Source organism: Nyctereutes procyonoides, unplaced genomic scaffold, assembly GCF_905146905.1.
Source record: "Nyctereutes procyonoides isolate TBG_1078 unplaced genomic scaffold, NYPRO_anot_genome, whole genome shotgun sequence".
Classification (NCBI taxonomy): Eukaryota; Metazoa; Chordata; class Mammalia; order Carnivora; family Canidae; genus Nyctereutes; species Nyctereutes procyonoides.
The window spans coordinates 10,864,584-10,880,896 of record NW_026575024.1 but is presented as its reverse complement, the minus strand read 5'-3'; the positions used below and the strand labels follow the sequence as shown (position 1 = coordinate 10,880,896).

At 60.3% G+C, this 16,313-nt stretch overlaps 1 protein-coding gene across 5 annotated transcripts in view; it reads right to left on the bottom strand.

Moving 5' to 3' along the window:
* RIPOR3 (RIPOR family member 3) overlaps nucleotides 1-16,313 on the bottom strand; it is a 73,786-nt gene that overhangs the window by 17,332 nt on the left and 40,141 nt on the right. For 4 of the 5 annotated variants that reach the window (XM_055308133.1, XM_055308151.1, XM_055308141.1 and 1 more), the window contains 3 exons: nucleotides 11,615-11,734; nucleotides 3,759-3,905; nucleotides 858-936 (listed from right to left, as the gene is read on the bottom strand). In XM_055308133.1, coding sequence (XP_055164108.1) covers nucleotides 858-936; nucleotides 3,759-3,905; nucleotides 11,615-11,734 — 346 coding nt within the window. Of the gene's footprint in view, nucleotides 1-857; nucleotides 937-3,758; nucleotides 3,906-7,625; nucleotides 7,905-11,614; nucleotides 11,735-16,313 lie in introns of those variants that run through there. The other variant, XM_055308159.1, reaches the window with a different exon arrangement.

Below are 16,313 nucleotides of genomic sequence, written 5' to 3'. Positions count from 1 at the left end.
GGCCCTGGTTTGCCCACGTAGCTTAAGTCACCCTGTGTGAGCCAGGAGGAATTTGTATGAGGTCAGAGATTCACTACTGAGCAAAAGCAAGAGCTGGGACAGGGGATGAACTGTGACTGCGTTTTTAGAAGGCGACCGTTGACCAAACTTTCTTTTCTTTTTTTTAAAAAGATTTTATTTATTTCTTTCTTCATGAGAGACACAGAGAAAGGCAGAGACACAGGCAGAGGGAGAAGCAGGCTCCATGCAGGGAGCCCGATGTGGGACTCCATCCCAGGACCCCAGGATCCCAGGACCTGCGGGTGCCTTCCCAGGTAGGCATTTCTGAGAAATTGTACTTGTGCACTTATGGAACTAAAACTCCACCCGAGCTATAAAGAAATGGAAAAGTTCTCAAGCCTTTGGAAGGAAAAGTAAGTGCACAGGAAGCCGAGAAGCAGCAGCGTCCAAGGGAGGCAGGACCCCACGTCCATCAGCCCGTCCTGTGGCCCCAGCATGGCCACCCCTTCCCTCGCCTCACTGTGCACACCTATGACATGGAAGCAGCTAGAATGTGGGAGCCTTCGGACACTTGCCTACCTTATAGTTACTTCTAGAGCCAGAGAATGGAGACTGTGAACTGCTGGACCGGACCCTGGTTGGGCGGGGATTGGGGGGGTGGATCCTAACAGCCTGTGAGGTTAAATCCCTCAGGGGCCAAGTGAGGAGAGCTCATCACAAGATCAAGACAGTGCATTCCTGAGGCCTCTGAGCTCCGAGACTGATGGACACCCGCGCTGCAGGCAGGGGGTGAGGGAGAGCCCATCCTTCACCCACCGAGGCTGCTCCAGGAGGAGAGGGGCAGGGAGAGGTCTCACCAGCCTCGAATTCCTGCGGGTGTCCTTGTGGCGACCTGACAGGTAATCCAGCTCGGCCTGCTGGATGCACAGATACTCCCTAGGAAGAGAACGAGGGAGAGGAGTTTGCCAAGGAACACGAAGAGGAACAGAAACGACCAGACGACCAGTGTTCCAGAGCGGAGGCAGCCACAGCCGCCAGCATGAACCATTCTTGGCCAGCTGGGCAGTCGGGGAACAGCGCCATCCCACCCACCAGCGGCCTGGCCCCAGCTCGCTCAGCCTCCAGACCCCACACCCCAAGGCCCGTGTGCCCAGGGCTGTGCAAAACAGGAAATTGCTCCATCAATTCCCCAAAAAGCTGCACAAACAAGGTCTACAGTTATTATACCCATTTTAAGGATGGGCAAACTGACCCTCAGAATAAGCAAGAAACTCAGCCCCGAGTCACAGCAGGGAAGAGGCTGAAACCAGGCAGTGGCCTCCAGAAGCCTCTGTCTTCACCCCGACCCACGGGGAGGTCAGCAAGAGCATGCCACCCTCCCCGACAAAGCCAGGCCATCCTGCCGTCTGCATGTGCAGGACCAAGGACTGAGAGGGGCTGGAAGACCCATTCTGGGAAGCACAGAGAAAGCTGGGTTCCTTCCCAGCTCAAGAGCCTTAAACGTGAATGTCTGGACTTGGGGGCTGGGGTGAGGCCGCACCCTGCCTCAGCGTAGATCTACTGGGCCACCCCAGGAAGGTGACTCACCCTGTCCGGGCCCACTTCCACCACCATCTGCCAGGCCACCACTGCCTTAGGGGTTGGGCTCCCCAGAAAGAAGGGGATGCTGTTGAGTGAACCCAGACAAGTCCCAAATGTGTGATCCTTAGAGGAATCACCAGAAGCCGCCCCAAGAGACGAGCCCCTCGAAGACAAGCTCCAGGCACATGCCCCAGCCCACTGGGCACCAGTGCGGGGCCCACATCCTGGGCAGAGGGTGATGGATGCCCCCGGGGCTGGGAGTCAGGACCTGGCAAGGGGGGTACATGACATTTACCCTGAGCCCGGGGTGAGGTGGGGGGACAAAGGGCAGGTCAGCCCTGGAGCCCCACTCCCTGCTTCCTGGCTGTGGGACCCTAGACGACATGCTTCCCCTTTTTGGGACTCAGTTTCCTCTCTTGAGGCTCGAAGGAGGCCCAGAGGCCCTCTGGCAGCATCCTCCAGGGATTCGAGGAGGACGCGGCGTGTGCGAAGCCCCCAACCAGCCGGAGCTGCCGCTGTCATTAGTGAGGAACGAGAGGAGGATCACAGGAGGAGGGGGACCAGCGTGCGACTCCTGAAGTGTGTGCTGCACGGGGACACGGGTGAGCGGCAGCCGCGGAGGCCCCCACTGCCCAGCAGCCGCCCCGCGAGAGCCGGGCCTCGGGCATGTGAAGGAAGATGGCACGTTCGGGGAGCCAGCGAGGACGGGGCGTGGAGACTAGAAGAGTCTAGAAAGGTTCAAGTTCAGAGGAAGGACCCCGAATGGCCTCCCGAGGGTAATAGGGAGCCATGGGAGAGCCCTGAGCACAGCAGGGGCGGCGGGGCACATGGGGTGGCTGCTGGGAGAGGGGAAGCCCTGAACTGGGCGCCTGGGCTCGAGGAACACGGAGGGGCAGCCCCGACCTCCTCCATGAGCCTCAGGCTCGTGCCCCAACTCCCTCTGTCACCTCCACGAGGCTGGGCTCCCCTCGCTTCACCTCCACCCCTCCCTCAGTAAATCCTCAACGGCACCCTGAAACCCATCCCGTCCCCTGCCCCGCCGGCTACCCCCTGCTCAAGTCCCCTGTCATCTCCCACCGCGACCCTGCAGTTACCGTCTCGCCGGCCTCCCCACTTCAGCCCCACTGCAGCCCATGCTCCACGTGTAGACCCAGATCACGTCCTTCCCCCAGGTGGAAGCCTCCAGGGCTCCCAGCTCAGCTGGAGTGAATCCTCAGTGCTCACAAGGCCCCATATCATCTGGTCCCCATTGCCCCTCGGACCTCCTCACCCCTCCTTCCCTCTCTCAGCTCTCGCGCCAGCCAGCGCACTCTGTCCCTAATGATCTCATCATGCTCCTGCCCCAGGGCCTTTGCACGTGTGGCCTAGAATGTTCTCTTTCCATTGTCTACTGGGCTCACTCCTTCACCCCTTCGGGTTTTTGCTCAAATGTCACCTCCTTAGTGAGAACTTCTTTGATCCCCTTATTTAAAATCAGCCCCACGCTGATTTGATTCTTACCCTGATTTGTTTTCCTGCCCCGTATTCACCACCATCCGACATGCTCTATACTTTGTTCATGGTCTGTGTGTCTCCCATCAGGAAGCTCCACGGGGGTCGGGATTTCCGTGCTGTGTCCACTCCCGCACCCCGTATCTCGCACTTCATCAGCCCTCAACCAAAATGTGTGGAGTGGGTGACAGGCTTCTTGTTCCAGCCTCTGCCCGGCTAACCAGCCCGGCTCTCCTGCTCTCAAATCCAGCCACGCTGGCCTCCCACCCTGCTCCTGCCTCAGGGCCTTGGCCTGTGCTGTTCCCTCCGCCCGGGATGCTTCTCTCCCAGAGGCCAGCACGACCATCCCGTCTCCTCGCTGGTGTCCCCGGCCACCCCGTGTCATAGGCCGTCCAAGCGCGGCCTCTCCGTCACCCTCCTTCACCGCGCCCAAGGCTGGTGGAAGTTCCGTTACCGATCGTGTCGCTCCCTCATTGCTGTCCCCCACACACCCCAAGCTCCATGAGCCGGGGTCCCCCTGCCCCCAGGACAGGCGTGTTGGCAAAGCAAATGAGCAGGAGCGAGCTCCATGTGTGGCCGACAGGACCTGTCCCAAGGACGGGCCGGGTGCCCTTCGGGGAGGACAGAGAGCACGAGCAGGCGCGACAGAGAAGGCACGTGTTGAGGGTGACAAACGGGGTCCTTACTTGAGGCCTCTCTTGAGAGCTTCGAAGATCTTCTTCACTTGCTGTGGCTTGGGGGCCGGGCAGACGGAGCCCTTCCGCAGCGTGCCGTACGTCCTGGAGGGTTTGGCAGGCATTCGAGACCTCGCGGAGTTCCCGTGGATGGACTTTCTGTGAGAGGGGACGCGGGTCAGAGCAGGGATCGGGACAGAGGCCCCCCGGGGCAGGCCCCTTGGGACCGGTGGTCCAAGCCTCGGCTGTCAGGACGCCTGGCCGAGCCCCACCCAGTCGCCACCAAGCCACGCAGTCTCGGGCAAGCTGCCAAGACTCTTGGGGCCTCAGTTTCCACATCTGCCCAAACGAGGGCTTGCATCTGAGGATTAAAAACGGATGAAGAAGAGCCTGACGTGAGAAACGAACACAGTGAGAAATACACAGAAGCGGCCCAAGTGCCAGTGCCTCCTGCTCGGTGTGCTCGTGCAGGCCAACAGCCCCAGAGACCCGATCTCGGGGTCAGGACCCACGCCGCTCCCTCTGGGAAGAGCCTTGGTTTCCTCTGGGGCACCTCCCCAAGGTCATGTAGCAGGACGTGCTCTTTACATGTGTGGTTGGAGGGAGGTGGCCTGACGTATCACCACACACACGCACCTGCACACACATACACAGGCCTTCTGAGGCAAACGTGTGTCCCAGGCCTGGGTTAGTCAACATACTTCCGTCCCCGGGCTCAGGGAGAGTCATGGGACACAACCCTGCCAGTTTGGAGTTTGGCTCCACATTCATGGGCAGGAGAAGGGGTCTCTCTTCTGGCATCGCTCTTTTGGGGAAACATACACCTGGAACTGCCAGCCGCTCCCAAGGAACCGATGCGGGGAGGAGCGGATGGAGGCAGACCAAATCCACACCATGATGGGTTCCTGGATCCAGCTATGCCTGAAGCTGGCCCTGCCCTGCCCATGGAATTTCAGTTACATGAGCCAGTTGGTTCTCTTTTTTTTTGCTTCAGCCTATTGGAGTTGGGGGTGTGGACTGAGGGACCCTAAGAACTGATGTCTCCCGGCAGCGACAGCTGTGTGTCTCAGCCCTCGAGGGATACACCAGTGTTTCGGGGTTGACTACAGCCGTACAGGGGATGGTACCCTCATTACAGGACAGGGCTGGTTTCGCTGGCATCTGAGCCCCTTCTGGAGTCCTATGATCCTATGTCTTGTCCACTAGGCATGAGACGAGGGTGGCTGACACACTGACCCCCAGGTGTGATTCAGTCCATCCGCTAGAGGCTCACCCTCTAAAGACACGGTTTCCCAGATGCCCCTGCACCAGGTGGGGCTTCACGACTACCTTCCCACAGAAGAAACAAGAGTGGAAATGACACTCAAACCGACATCTGGGTCAGTTTCTTAAAGGAGCTGCTAGCCTTTCTTCCCAACTTCCTCCCCGACTTCCTCTCAGGTGTGCTAAGGAGCCAGCTTCAGGCTTGCTCTGAGGTCCAGGGGGAGCAGGGGTGGGGGTGGGACAATGGTGGGGGGGGTGAGGAAAGAGAGAGGTGCAGGGGAGGGGGCAGGAGGAGCAGGAGAGAGAGAGGTGGGGGGAAGGGGAGAGGGAGAGAAATGGGGTGAGGGGGAAGTGGGGAGGGGGGAGGAAGGAGGGGAGGGGGAGAGAGAGGTGGGGGTGGAGAAAGAGGAGGGGGAGAGAGAGGGGGTGAGGGGGAAGGGGTGAGGGGGAAAGAAGGAGAGGAGGGGGAGAGAGAGGTGGGGGAGAGGGAAGGGGAGGGGGAGAGAGGGAAGGAGGTGAGGGGGAGCTTCAAAGACCTGGAGGATGACGAGGGAGCGTAATGATGATGCAAGGACAGAAGATGCTCAGTGTCTGTTGCTTCCCGCACCCACTAAGGGTTTTATATAAATATCGATTTTTAACCCTGTTGCAAGGTAGGGAAACTGAGGCTCGGATAAGTCACTTGCCCCCAGGTCATGCTGGTGGCAAAGCTGGGACCCAAACCCACATGTGGGCAGATTCCCAGCCGGGATGTGCAGCACCCATGTGGGAGCAGGACTCCCTCGGGGTCCTCAGCAGCATCTGGAGGACCTAGACTCAGATCGCGGAGCCCTCCCCCGACCACAGCTTCCAGGTCACCAGGGCCGGGGGGAGGCCTGAGAATCTGCATTTCTAATCTAGCATGTTCCAAGGTGCTGCCAATCCCGCTGGTCCGAGGACCACATTGAGGACCACTGTCTTAGGGGATTCACTCTTTCGGCTCCACCCCAGAGGACATCCTCCTCCTCCATCCACCCCAGGGATGCACCTCTCTGGGGGAGCCCTTTAGGGTTTGCTCTGGTTTTGAGACCTAAAATCAAGGAAACCGGACTCACTGGCTCATTCCGACGCTCAGAGAGCGGGGTTTTCCCTGAGTTAGGCCCCATGGGGGGAGCGACGGGGCTGGGGTCCACCCTCGAAGGCTTGGGTCCGCGGGAAGAGGGGGGATTGCGGTCTGCAAGCAGGACACAGCTCCGGCTCCCTCGGCAGGGCTGGGAGAAGCTGCCGGCGCCCCAGGAGGCCCAGCGGGCGGCCAGGCCGCAGACCCAGCCCAGCCAGACGCCGCCGCACGTTCCGCACTCGGACGCGCACACCTGCTGCGGAGCCGAGGGCAGCCGTCGGGGCCACCCCTCCAGCTGGGCTCCCGCCACAGGCCGCGCGGCCACACCACAAACCAACACGCGGGAAATAGAGGTGTCAGGCCTGCCTGCGCGCTCGGACTCACAGCTGGCTCCCGGGGGATACTGAGGCAAGGAAGGACCTGGGAGGAGCGGGGGCCTCGCCCCCCACCCCAGGAGCCTGTATGGTCTCGTGAGACACGAGCTCCTGCTCAGCCACCCGGGTTCCAGTCCCAGCCCCGGAGGTCACAGGTACTTAACCCACTGGAGCCTCAGTTTCCTGATTTGTAAAAAGGGGGTGAGAAGAGCACCTACAGGGCAGCCCCGGTGGCTCAGCGGTTTAGCGCCGCCTTCAGCCGGGGGCGTGATCCTGGAGACCCTGGATCGAGTCCCGCATCGGCTCCCGCACGGGGCCTGCTTCTCCCTCTGCCTGTGTCTCTGCCTTTCTCTCTCTCTCTCTCTCTCTCTCTCTCTCTCTCTCTCTCTCTCCCTGTGTTGTCTCTAATAAATAAATAAAATCTTTAAAAAAAGAAAAAAAAAAGAGCGCCTACCCCATGGTGCTGTCATGAGACAACCATTCATTCAACAAATATCTGCTGAGCCCGAACTGCACGCCGAACGCCATCTCGGGGCTACAGGAAAAACAGTGACCAAGACAGACCAGACCCGTGTCCCTGTGAGCCGCCAGGCCAGCTGGGGGAGGCCACGGGGCAGCCAGCACAGGCTCTGGAGCTAGATGTCAGGGTCTCTGCGGTAACCCCACTTAGAGCTGTGTGACCAGGACCCCCCCCCCCGTGCCTCAGTTTTCTTATCCATAAAATGGGGATCCGAGAAAGTGTTGCTGCAGGCGAGTTGCCCGGCAAAGGGGTAAGTGCTATGGATGCATCAGAGCTAAATGAGGTAATAATAGATACCAGCCAGCCCGCGGTGCCGGGGGGAAGAATAGACGCAGGATGATACGTCTGCCTGGGGGTGAACAGGGAAGGCCCCCCCGACCAGCACTGGGCACAAAGCCTGGTCCATCCGTGCTCATCCCCTAGTGCTCCTGCTGTTATTCATGTCTGTCAAGTCCGCCACGGGGCTGCGCTCCCTCCTCCCTCACCTGCCTGAGGCCACATCACCCACCTCTTGGAACAGGGCCCCCCACAAAGCTGGCAGGGCTGCAGCCCTCAGAGAGGCGGCTCTCAGGCAGGCGGGGGGGGGCAAGCCCCTCAGGTGGGGTTGCAGGAGCCCTGCTCACCTGCCAGCTCCCGGGGGTCCACAGTCCCCGGGGGGTGGGTGCCCTCGGCCGGGCCCCGCTTCCATCTACCCGGAGACCTCCTGGCGTCGCTGCCGCCGCTGAGCCTGGCTCCCGGGGAGGCTCCGAGTCCAGTGCTCGGGTCTGAGGTCTAACAGGGCGGGCGTGGCGGCCGCTCGGAGGCTGGCGCGGCCCGGGAAGGCGACGCGTGCATCCTTGGGATGGCGAAATCAGGCTGCGTGTCCGGCCCAGTGACACAACTGCCAGGGGAGGGAGCGGCCTCCGGGGGCGGATGTTTTACCAGCTCTGGGAGGACTCAGTAAATATTAAACAGCCTCTGGCACGTCAGACCAGCTTCCAGATGGGCACATGCACCCCGGGGCCCCCGGGACAAGTCTCGCTGCCTGGTGTCGTCGGCCCGGTGCGTGGTTGCTGCGGGTGCAGGATCTGCAGGCGGGCGGGGCTGGGAGTGGCCACGGGGCCATTACAGGACACGGTTCAGATGAGGACCCACTGCCCACCACTGCACCCTTTCCTCCTGCGCCTGGCGGCATGGGTGGGGGTGGGGGGTGAGTAACACGCACGGGGCCCGCGCGCAGGTCGGGCTTGCTCCGGGTGCCTCACGTGGGCTAGCCCGTCCTTCCACGTGTCTCCGAGGCGTCGCCCTCTCTACGGTCAAGGAAACAGGTTCGGTGGCTGCCCGTGGCCCCAGATCTGCGCCCCCGGCTGCTCCCCTGGCACAGGGCAGTGTGAGCACCACCACCATGTCCTCTTTCTCCAGTCTCCTCTCCTTGAAAATCAGAGGCTACTGCTCCGTTTTCACCTCCGCATTTCCCAGCCACCCCAACCAACAGAGGGGCTCCCGCCGTGGCCAGGACAGGGCAGTGGCTCCTACTCGGGAGGCCGCCCTCCTGACTGCCTGGGGGGAAGTGGACCAGGCTGAGGAGTGGCAGGAAGGGGTTAAGAGCAGCCAAGCCTATGAATCGGGGCAGATCTGGCCCTCTTCATCTCCCCATCTTATTATATATGGCTGTTAGATGTGGCCTTATTGTGGCAATCATTCACACCTTAGTGTAAAATTTCCCCACCAGATAGATCACTTCCCCAAGTGGATTCTTTGATTAAGGAATGAAAAGCCACAGCCAGAGGCAAAGGGGTTTCAGGTGCCAGGACAGGGGAAGGGGTTGAGGACAAAGGGGGATCCGTGAGCCTCCATCTCCTGCTCTCCTGTCTGAGGTTTTTTTTGCCTGCCCAGCCCCCACCACTGAGGGCCTTGGCAATGTGGCTGTGCCTCAACCTGGTTGCATTACCTGAGAAATAAGGCCAGAAGGTGAGCTCTGAAACCCGATCTAGGCCGTCCAGCCACAGGGCCCAGGGTCCAGACTCCTGGGAGTCGGGCAGAGGCAGGAAGTTAAAAATAGATGTACTGCTTCCCTGTCCTCATGGGTACTTCTTCCTCACTGTGGACAAGGGGACGGGAGCGACCGGGGCCAGATGGTGGTCACTCAGGGACCTCAGAACCCATCCAGGCTGGGAGCTCTTCTGAATTCCCTTGAGCGGGGGATCCCCCAGGAGAAGGAGCCCCCAGGGGAGGTCCAGCCATCAGAGTCATCTTTCTCGGATCAGGATGCAGACCTTGCAGGGCGTGATCTTGTCCTTGCTGATGGCCAGTGAGCCCTAGTGGAACAGGGTCTGATCCCCTCTGTCCTCTCCCCCCCACCACCACCCAGGAATCCCTGGGGCAGCAGGAGGCCAGGGGCACACCTTGGGACACTATCTGGGCAGAGGTCCTGGCTGGGGCCTGCGGGAACGTTCCCGTGGATGCAGGAGGTCCAGAGGCCCCCAAAGGCCCGGCAGGAGGAGAGCTGTCGGCAGGACCAGGCACAGAATTCACGAGACCCAGCACAAAAGAAAATGCAGGACCCCATTTTTCAAAACATGTTAAGAATTGCAAGATGGCAACAACAGAGCATTACACCTGAGCCGGGATCCTTGAGCACACACATTGCACACTCATGCAGCTGGCCTTGGCTGCAGGGTCTGGGGAGGCCCCCCGCCCTTCCCGGCCAGACCAGGGGAACAAAGTCCCCACATCACCACATGTGAATTAGAGAAGGCACCCACTGAGTGGACCGGACCCATGCCAGGGCACACGGCTCGGGAGGGTTACGTGGCTGGATGGTCCCCTTGGCTGGGTGACCCGCACAACTGTCCTTAGCAGCCCCAATTACAGACCCCGCGGGGTGGGGGCTCTGATGAAGCCCAGCAGAGGCAGCTGGGAAGTGGTTCCATCGAGGAACATCATCATTCCCTGGCCAGTTTACTTATTTAGCCCCTCTCAGCATCACTTATGGAGTGCCTACTGTATGCCTTCCTCACAGTGGCATCCACACTTTCTCCTCTTGGAGGCTGGGAGTCAGAGGGGATGGGGTGCTCACTCCCTCTGGGGCCTCGAACCTCATCCCCACCTCAAGACCTTTGCACTGGCTGCCCCCTCCACCTGGAAGACTTCCTCAGCCCCGCTGGTTGCCTGCAGGAAACAGGCAGCTTCTCTCTGGCCTCAAACGTGCCACTGCCTCACTGAGGGCCTCCTCTGAGACCCCTGCCGCCTCCCCCAGCCCCCTGTCTTAATTCCCTCACAGCACTTGCCGCCAGCTGAATCCATCTTGATTACAGTTGGCTTCTTGCTCGCTGCTCTGACAGGAGGGGTGGGGCCTGGGTCTGTCCCCAGAGCCTGGGGTGGGGCCTGGGCAGAGTAGATGCTCCATAAATATTTGTGGGATGAATTAGGGATTCCTAAGGGTGCTTCCACCTGGGACGCTCGAGGGTTTCAGCCCTGAGATGCCACTCCTCCCAGGCACATACTGGAACTGAGCCACCGGGAGCCGAGTGGGCGAGCTGGGAGAGCCTGACCTCAGGGGCCAGGCATCCCTGGGCGTCGAACATGCAGCTATTAAACCCCAGGGATGAGCCAGAGGAGGGCCCAGGGTGGTTAAGCAGCAACTGGCCAGGAAAACAGGAGTGAGAAGAGGGAAGAGGCCTGGAGGGGAGAGAGGTCAATGTGGCAAAAGCAGAGGATTTCAAAAGGAGGCTGGCCAGCCAGATCCCAGGGGGCCACTCGTTAGGCCACGAGAGGGGACTGCATTGTATTCTAGGTGGATGCCAGTCTCTGGAGGAGATTTGGTTGTTGACTGACTCACTGACCAACGGTGCGGGGTCCTGCTGGGCTGGGAGTCCTGCTTATCTCCCACATTCACTGACACCAGCAGATGTGTGGGCCCCTCAGGGTGCCCGAGAGACCACCCCAGCCCCCAGGCCTGCCAGCGGGCAGCAACCCCCCAGGCTTGCCCGGTGCCTGGCAGGAAGCCCAGGACCAGGCAGTGGCCCCCCAGGAACGGAAACTCACAGCAGCCATTAACTGGTGTCTAGAGGCCCCGCACTGACCCCAGGCCCATCTCTGCAGAGGCTGCTCCTCCTCCTTTGAAAACTTCTCCCCAGCACCTACCGCGTGCCGGCTGCTTGCCATGTGTCACCTCATTGTACTCTCATGACCGCTCTGTGGGGGAGGGACACTCATGATCCCCATTTCACAGATGAGGAAACCGAGACTCAGGGGTGAAGTCACTGGCCCAGATCGCGGAGCTGGGATAGGTGGCCCCAAGTCCCGGTTGTGTCAAACAGGAAAAACGTTCCATCCTAACCCCACCCCCGGGAGACCAGGTTCCAGTTCTGAACCAGTCCTGCTGTGTGACCCAGGCTGAGCAGCTCCACCTCTCTGCGCCTGCTTTCTGATCTGCCGGTGGGCCTGATGCACTCAGGCGGATCGGACTTCCAGGACCAACTGAGATGATCCCAGTGGGTCCCCAAGAAGTTACAGGGTCCCCCCTGTGCCAGGTGTGCACACGTGCCATGCCAGGCCCGAGACTCCGCATGAGAGCGAGCTTCGGGGTCCCGGCCAAGCGGCCGGCCCCCTCCCCCAGGGCAGAACTTACGCGATCCTCCGGCTCTGTGCGCTGCTGAAGCCCGCGAAGGAGGCGCTCCGGCCCACGACCCCCACGGCCCCCGCGTCCCCGGAGGACAGGAACCGCAGCCTCACCGACATGGCCAGTCACCTAGATGGGGAGAGGACAGGAGGGTCAGCCTCGTGCCGCCACCTGCTGAGCGCAGACGGCGGCCCGCACCCCCCGCCCCCAACCACGGCCCCCAGAGGCCTCACAAGAGCCACAGAGAGGGGGCGACTGTCCTGTCCCCAGCTGACAGATGAGAAAACTGAGGCTTACTGAGGTTAGGGACCCTGCTGGGGGCTGGTGGCAGGAGCAAAATTCGAACCCAGGTCTCTACTCTGTGCTCAGGTTCTTAATGCCGGAGCAATGCTGAGCCCTCCAGCAGGGGGGAGTCAGCTCCTCCTGAAACCAGACCTTCTGACCTCCTCTCAGCCGGTAACCCTCCCCTCCCTCCACAAACCCTCAGTGAGCGCTGTGTGCCAAACGCGACGCTGGGGACACGCACTGGGCAAGACAGGCAAGGTCCCTCCAGGGCTCCCAGTCTGGCGGGGAGGCTGATGAGCTACTGGTTACAGTAGGAAGCCTCTAGTGAAGAGACAGGGGAGCCCAGGGCCTACCTGACCTCGCCATGGAGGAGGTGACCAAGTGCAGAGAACAAAAGGCTGAGGAGGGGAGGGAAGGGTAAAGGCAGAGGGAACAGCACAGGCAAAGGCCTGGGAGTGCAGAGGACATGGTGTCATCCGGAAACAGAAAGCAGTGCGCTGGGTGGGGGCATGACCCCCGGCGGGGCTGGAGAGGCCCGCAGAGTGCAGGTCATGGGGAGGCCTCGGTAACCCCAGGAAAGGGTTTGGCCTTGCCGTTGGGCCAGGGTGACTAGGAGCCATGAGGTTTTGAGTGGGGGCTGACAAAGCCCAACCCACATGAGGCCAGGCTGCTGGCAACCCAGGGATCCAGAATCCCCGGCTCCATCGCCCAGTTTCTGCCCCAGGCTGCAGTGAGGCCAGCCTAGAACCCTGACTGTCTTTTCTTTTTTCCAAACCACCTCTAGATTGGAAGAATGCCACCACATCCCTTGGGAATATGGCCCAGTGTCTTCCAGCACCAACAAGCGGAAGATTCTCCGTATCTAACCTAAATCTCTGCAGCTACAGTTTCATTCCTTGCTCCTCAGCCGGGGTGGAGGCAGTGCAAGGATGCCAGGGACCCCACTGCCCAAGCCTCACCTGCAAAAGCTCCACTGCGCCAGCTCCCTCATCTCCCTGCGGGGTAAGGCCCCTGCGTTCCAACATCCCTTCTCTGGCCGGCTGAGTCCAGTGTCCACACCTTTGCTCACACCAGGGCCTCCCCTGGCCCCCACCCCGGGAATAAAAATCTCTTTCGAGCCACGTCTATCCAGTGTCCCATCCTGCATTTTGCATGTGGTCAGCCCCTGCCATAGGCTTCTGAGCCCCCCTGGCGGATCTGTGTGGCCCCCACAAACCTTCTTTTTCCCCCATTCACCTCCCACCCACCCAACGTGTGCTACAGGTTCAAAATCCCTGGTGCCCCTCACCGGCTCTGGGCCTCAGTGGTCACATTTGCAAAATGGAAAGTCAGAAAAGGACCAAGGAGACAAGGTGCTGAGGACACATAATGCAAGGCGGACACTTGGAAAGAGTTGGTTGTCTCTGTGCAATTGGCTGATGGAAGCTCCAGCCCTGGACGGAGGGGTGCGGGGGGTGGGGCTCCGGCGAGCGTTTGCTGAGCACCCACTGTGTGGCAAGCCCCAGCACCAGGGTCCACGAACACCAGCCCTGCTGGGAGCATTATGAGGGCTCCTTATGCAGCCGGCCGTGTGCTCAAAATGCCTTGTGGAAAGTGTCTTATTAAATCTACACACCGGCTGAGGCAGAGGGAGCTATCGCTGACCTGCCCTGACAGAGGAGGAACTGAGGGGACAGGACTGGCCTGGAAACAACAGAGACACGTACGGAAGTGGAGTGCGATGGATTGCCGACGCCAGCGCTTCTTCCTACGTGCAGTCAGACGTCCCCGCTCTAGGCGAGGCCCCAGCCCCACGAGGAGGTCCCCACTGTCCCCACCTGTGCTGGGCTGCTGCCAGCCCGGACCAGCACACAAGCGTCCGTTGTTACGTTCTCTGAAATTTTGGTAGCTTGAAATCAGTCACAGTAGGAATATTTGCACCCTGGATGTTGGCAAATGCTGCAAGCTTGGGTTTGGGGTTTTGTTGTTTTTGTTTTTCTCTGCAGGTTGTTAAACATTTATCAGCACAGCATTGCCCCACCACTGTCAGTACCTGCTCAGGGTGGCACTGGGAACCTTCTCAGACTCCTGAAGGCCCCCAGCTGAGCTGGGCAGGGGAACTGACCAGGGTAGGGGTGGGCAGGGAGGCAGATCTGCAAGGTCACTGGTTGGGACCAGTACTCTGGCCCCGAGCTGGGAGCTGGGAGCTGGGGGCTAGGGGGCTGGAACGCCCTTCCCATAACCCCCCCCCCCCCAGTTACAGTGGACTGTGAATGCTGACTTCTCAGTCTCCCCCACTAGATGGAGAGCGACTTGCAGGCGGGGCTGGAGTGTTCCCTGGTGCTGGAAAGATTCACGGCCCATCCTTACGGGTCCAGAGAACAAGGCCTGACAGGCTGGGCTGCTGCCCCCACTGTACCAGGCTGTGCAGCCCATGGTGCCAGATAAGTGGAAAAATAAGGATAAGGATAAGAATTTCCACTAAGTGCTAGACTCCAAGGCAGGGGCTGACAAACATTTTCTGTAAAGGACCAGATACTAAAGTTTTTGGCTTTGCAGGCCATAGACTCTTTGTCACAGAAGAGCACATTCGACTCTCTCGTTTTAAAGCAAAAGCAGCCACAGGCACCATGTAAGTGATGAGCATGGCTCTGTTCTCATGCAACGGTACTTACAACAGCCGCAGCTCTTACTAAGCGACCCCTGAGTGGCCAACACTACCTCTGGCCCCTGGCAGCCAGTGGTCCTCCTGCCGCCTGCTCTAAGGGCTTAAAATCTCATTTACTTCCCCCCAGATTATATGAAGTAAGTACTCTTCATATCCCCCATCTGCAGATAAAGAAATCGAGGCTCAGAACGGAGAGGAAAGGACTTGGCCAAGGTCACATAGGTTAGGAGATGCCAGAGTTGGGATCTGGACCTGGGCGTGACAGGTCATAAAAGCCTGGCCACTTCGTGTTAGGTTGCCCCTGCTCCCCCATCCCGGGGGGGGGGGGGGGCTGTGCAGCAGACATGCTCCTACGCATGAGCCCGACCCATGGGTTGGGCTGAAGGGCAGACAAGGGGGCCCCAGAATGGAAGCAGGTCATGAAAGGGACCTGCAAGCTACAAACATAGCATCGGGGGTGCCCAAGAAAAATCAAGCCCCATCTCCTGCAAGCTTCAGGTTGTGGGAACCCAAGTCCCTGTGGGCCTTTTGGGATGAGCATCAGCTCCTAGTCAGCTCAGCTGCCCCCCAAGTGGGGCCAGCAGCCCTCCCCCCAGGGCTAATCCTGGTGTTTGCCCAGGTGGCCAGCTGCAATCTCGCCCAGCTGGGTTTCTGGCTGCAAAAGCATTTCCCTTCTGGTGGACTGCGGGTGGGGTGGCCAGGCTGAGACCCCTGGAATCGCAGGAGCCTTTGGTGGGTAGCTCCTGACAAGCCCCCAGGAGTGCTGGCCACATCCGACTAAGGCTGATATCCCTAATGTTTAATCATTGACTCACAGGCGCCCTGACCACTCAGAACAGACCCCGCTCCTCCCCCTCCCCACGCCGTGGCTGGCCTTAACCCTTTAGCCGCTAGATGGTGGGCAGGTCGGAGAAGTCCCCGGGAGGGACACTCAGAGGCTCAGGGCAGCTCTGGGCAGCCGGCCCGCCCAGGGCATGAGAGACAAGCCGGAGACCTCGCTGGGCCCTGGGCAGAGGAGAGAGGCACGGAGGTCGTGCAGGTGCCAAACCTTTGACGGCAGACGGGACTGCCTCTTCCCCCGCGTCCCTCGCTGCCTCTCTGGGCCCTGCGCTGGGCACGCTCCTTAGATGGATGGCCTGGACACAGCTGGAGGCGCTTCTCACACGGCCAGCTGCTCCCCGAACCCCGGAACCCCAGCCAGAGTCCTGGGCCTCCACCCCGAGGCGGCGGGCCTGGAGGAGCCTGAGCCCACTCGCTAAATCTGTCCAGCTCACTGCTGCCCAGAGCCGCCCGCCGGCCCAGGGAACCTACAATTTCACCTCATTTGGAGGTGATGCTTCTAAATTTAGCAGCGTGGGCTCTCAGGGCTGGGTGGCTTTTAAGCCTGAGTCCCTCACTTAGGGCTCTTTTATATCCACTCAGATGCCAGGCAGGGCTTAGTTTGCTTATAGGAGTTTCCAAAATAGACCCTTTGGTTTAGCACGAAAGGAAATGGCAAAATAGCCCAGGATGAGGAATGTTGAGTTTATACCTAAGAGGGACGGACGACCGGAGGAGGGAACCAGTCTGGGGACCAGCCTGTCTGCGCCAGATGGGAGGCCGACTCTCTCATTTCACCGGTGAGCATGCCCAGGGCCCAGGGTGGCCACCTGATGTGCCCGGGTGGCCCAGAGGAGCACGGAAGGGCCAGAGGAATCCATGCTCCTCCGCTGCCAGCTCGGTCCCCAGCCACCCTGGCCGTGCCCTCTCCCTCCCTGGCATGCTCTTCCCGCACGC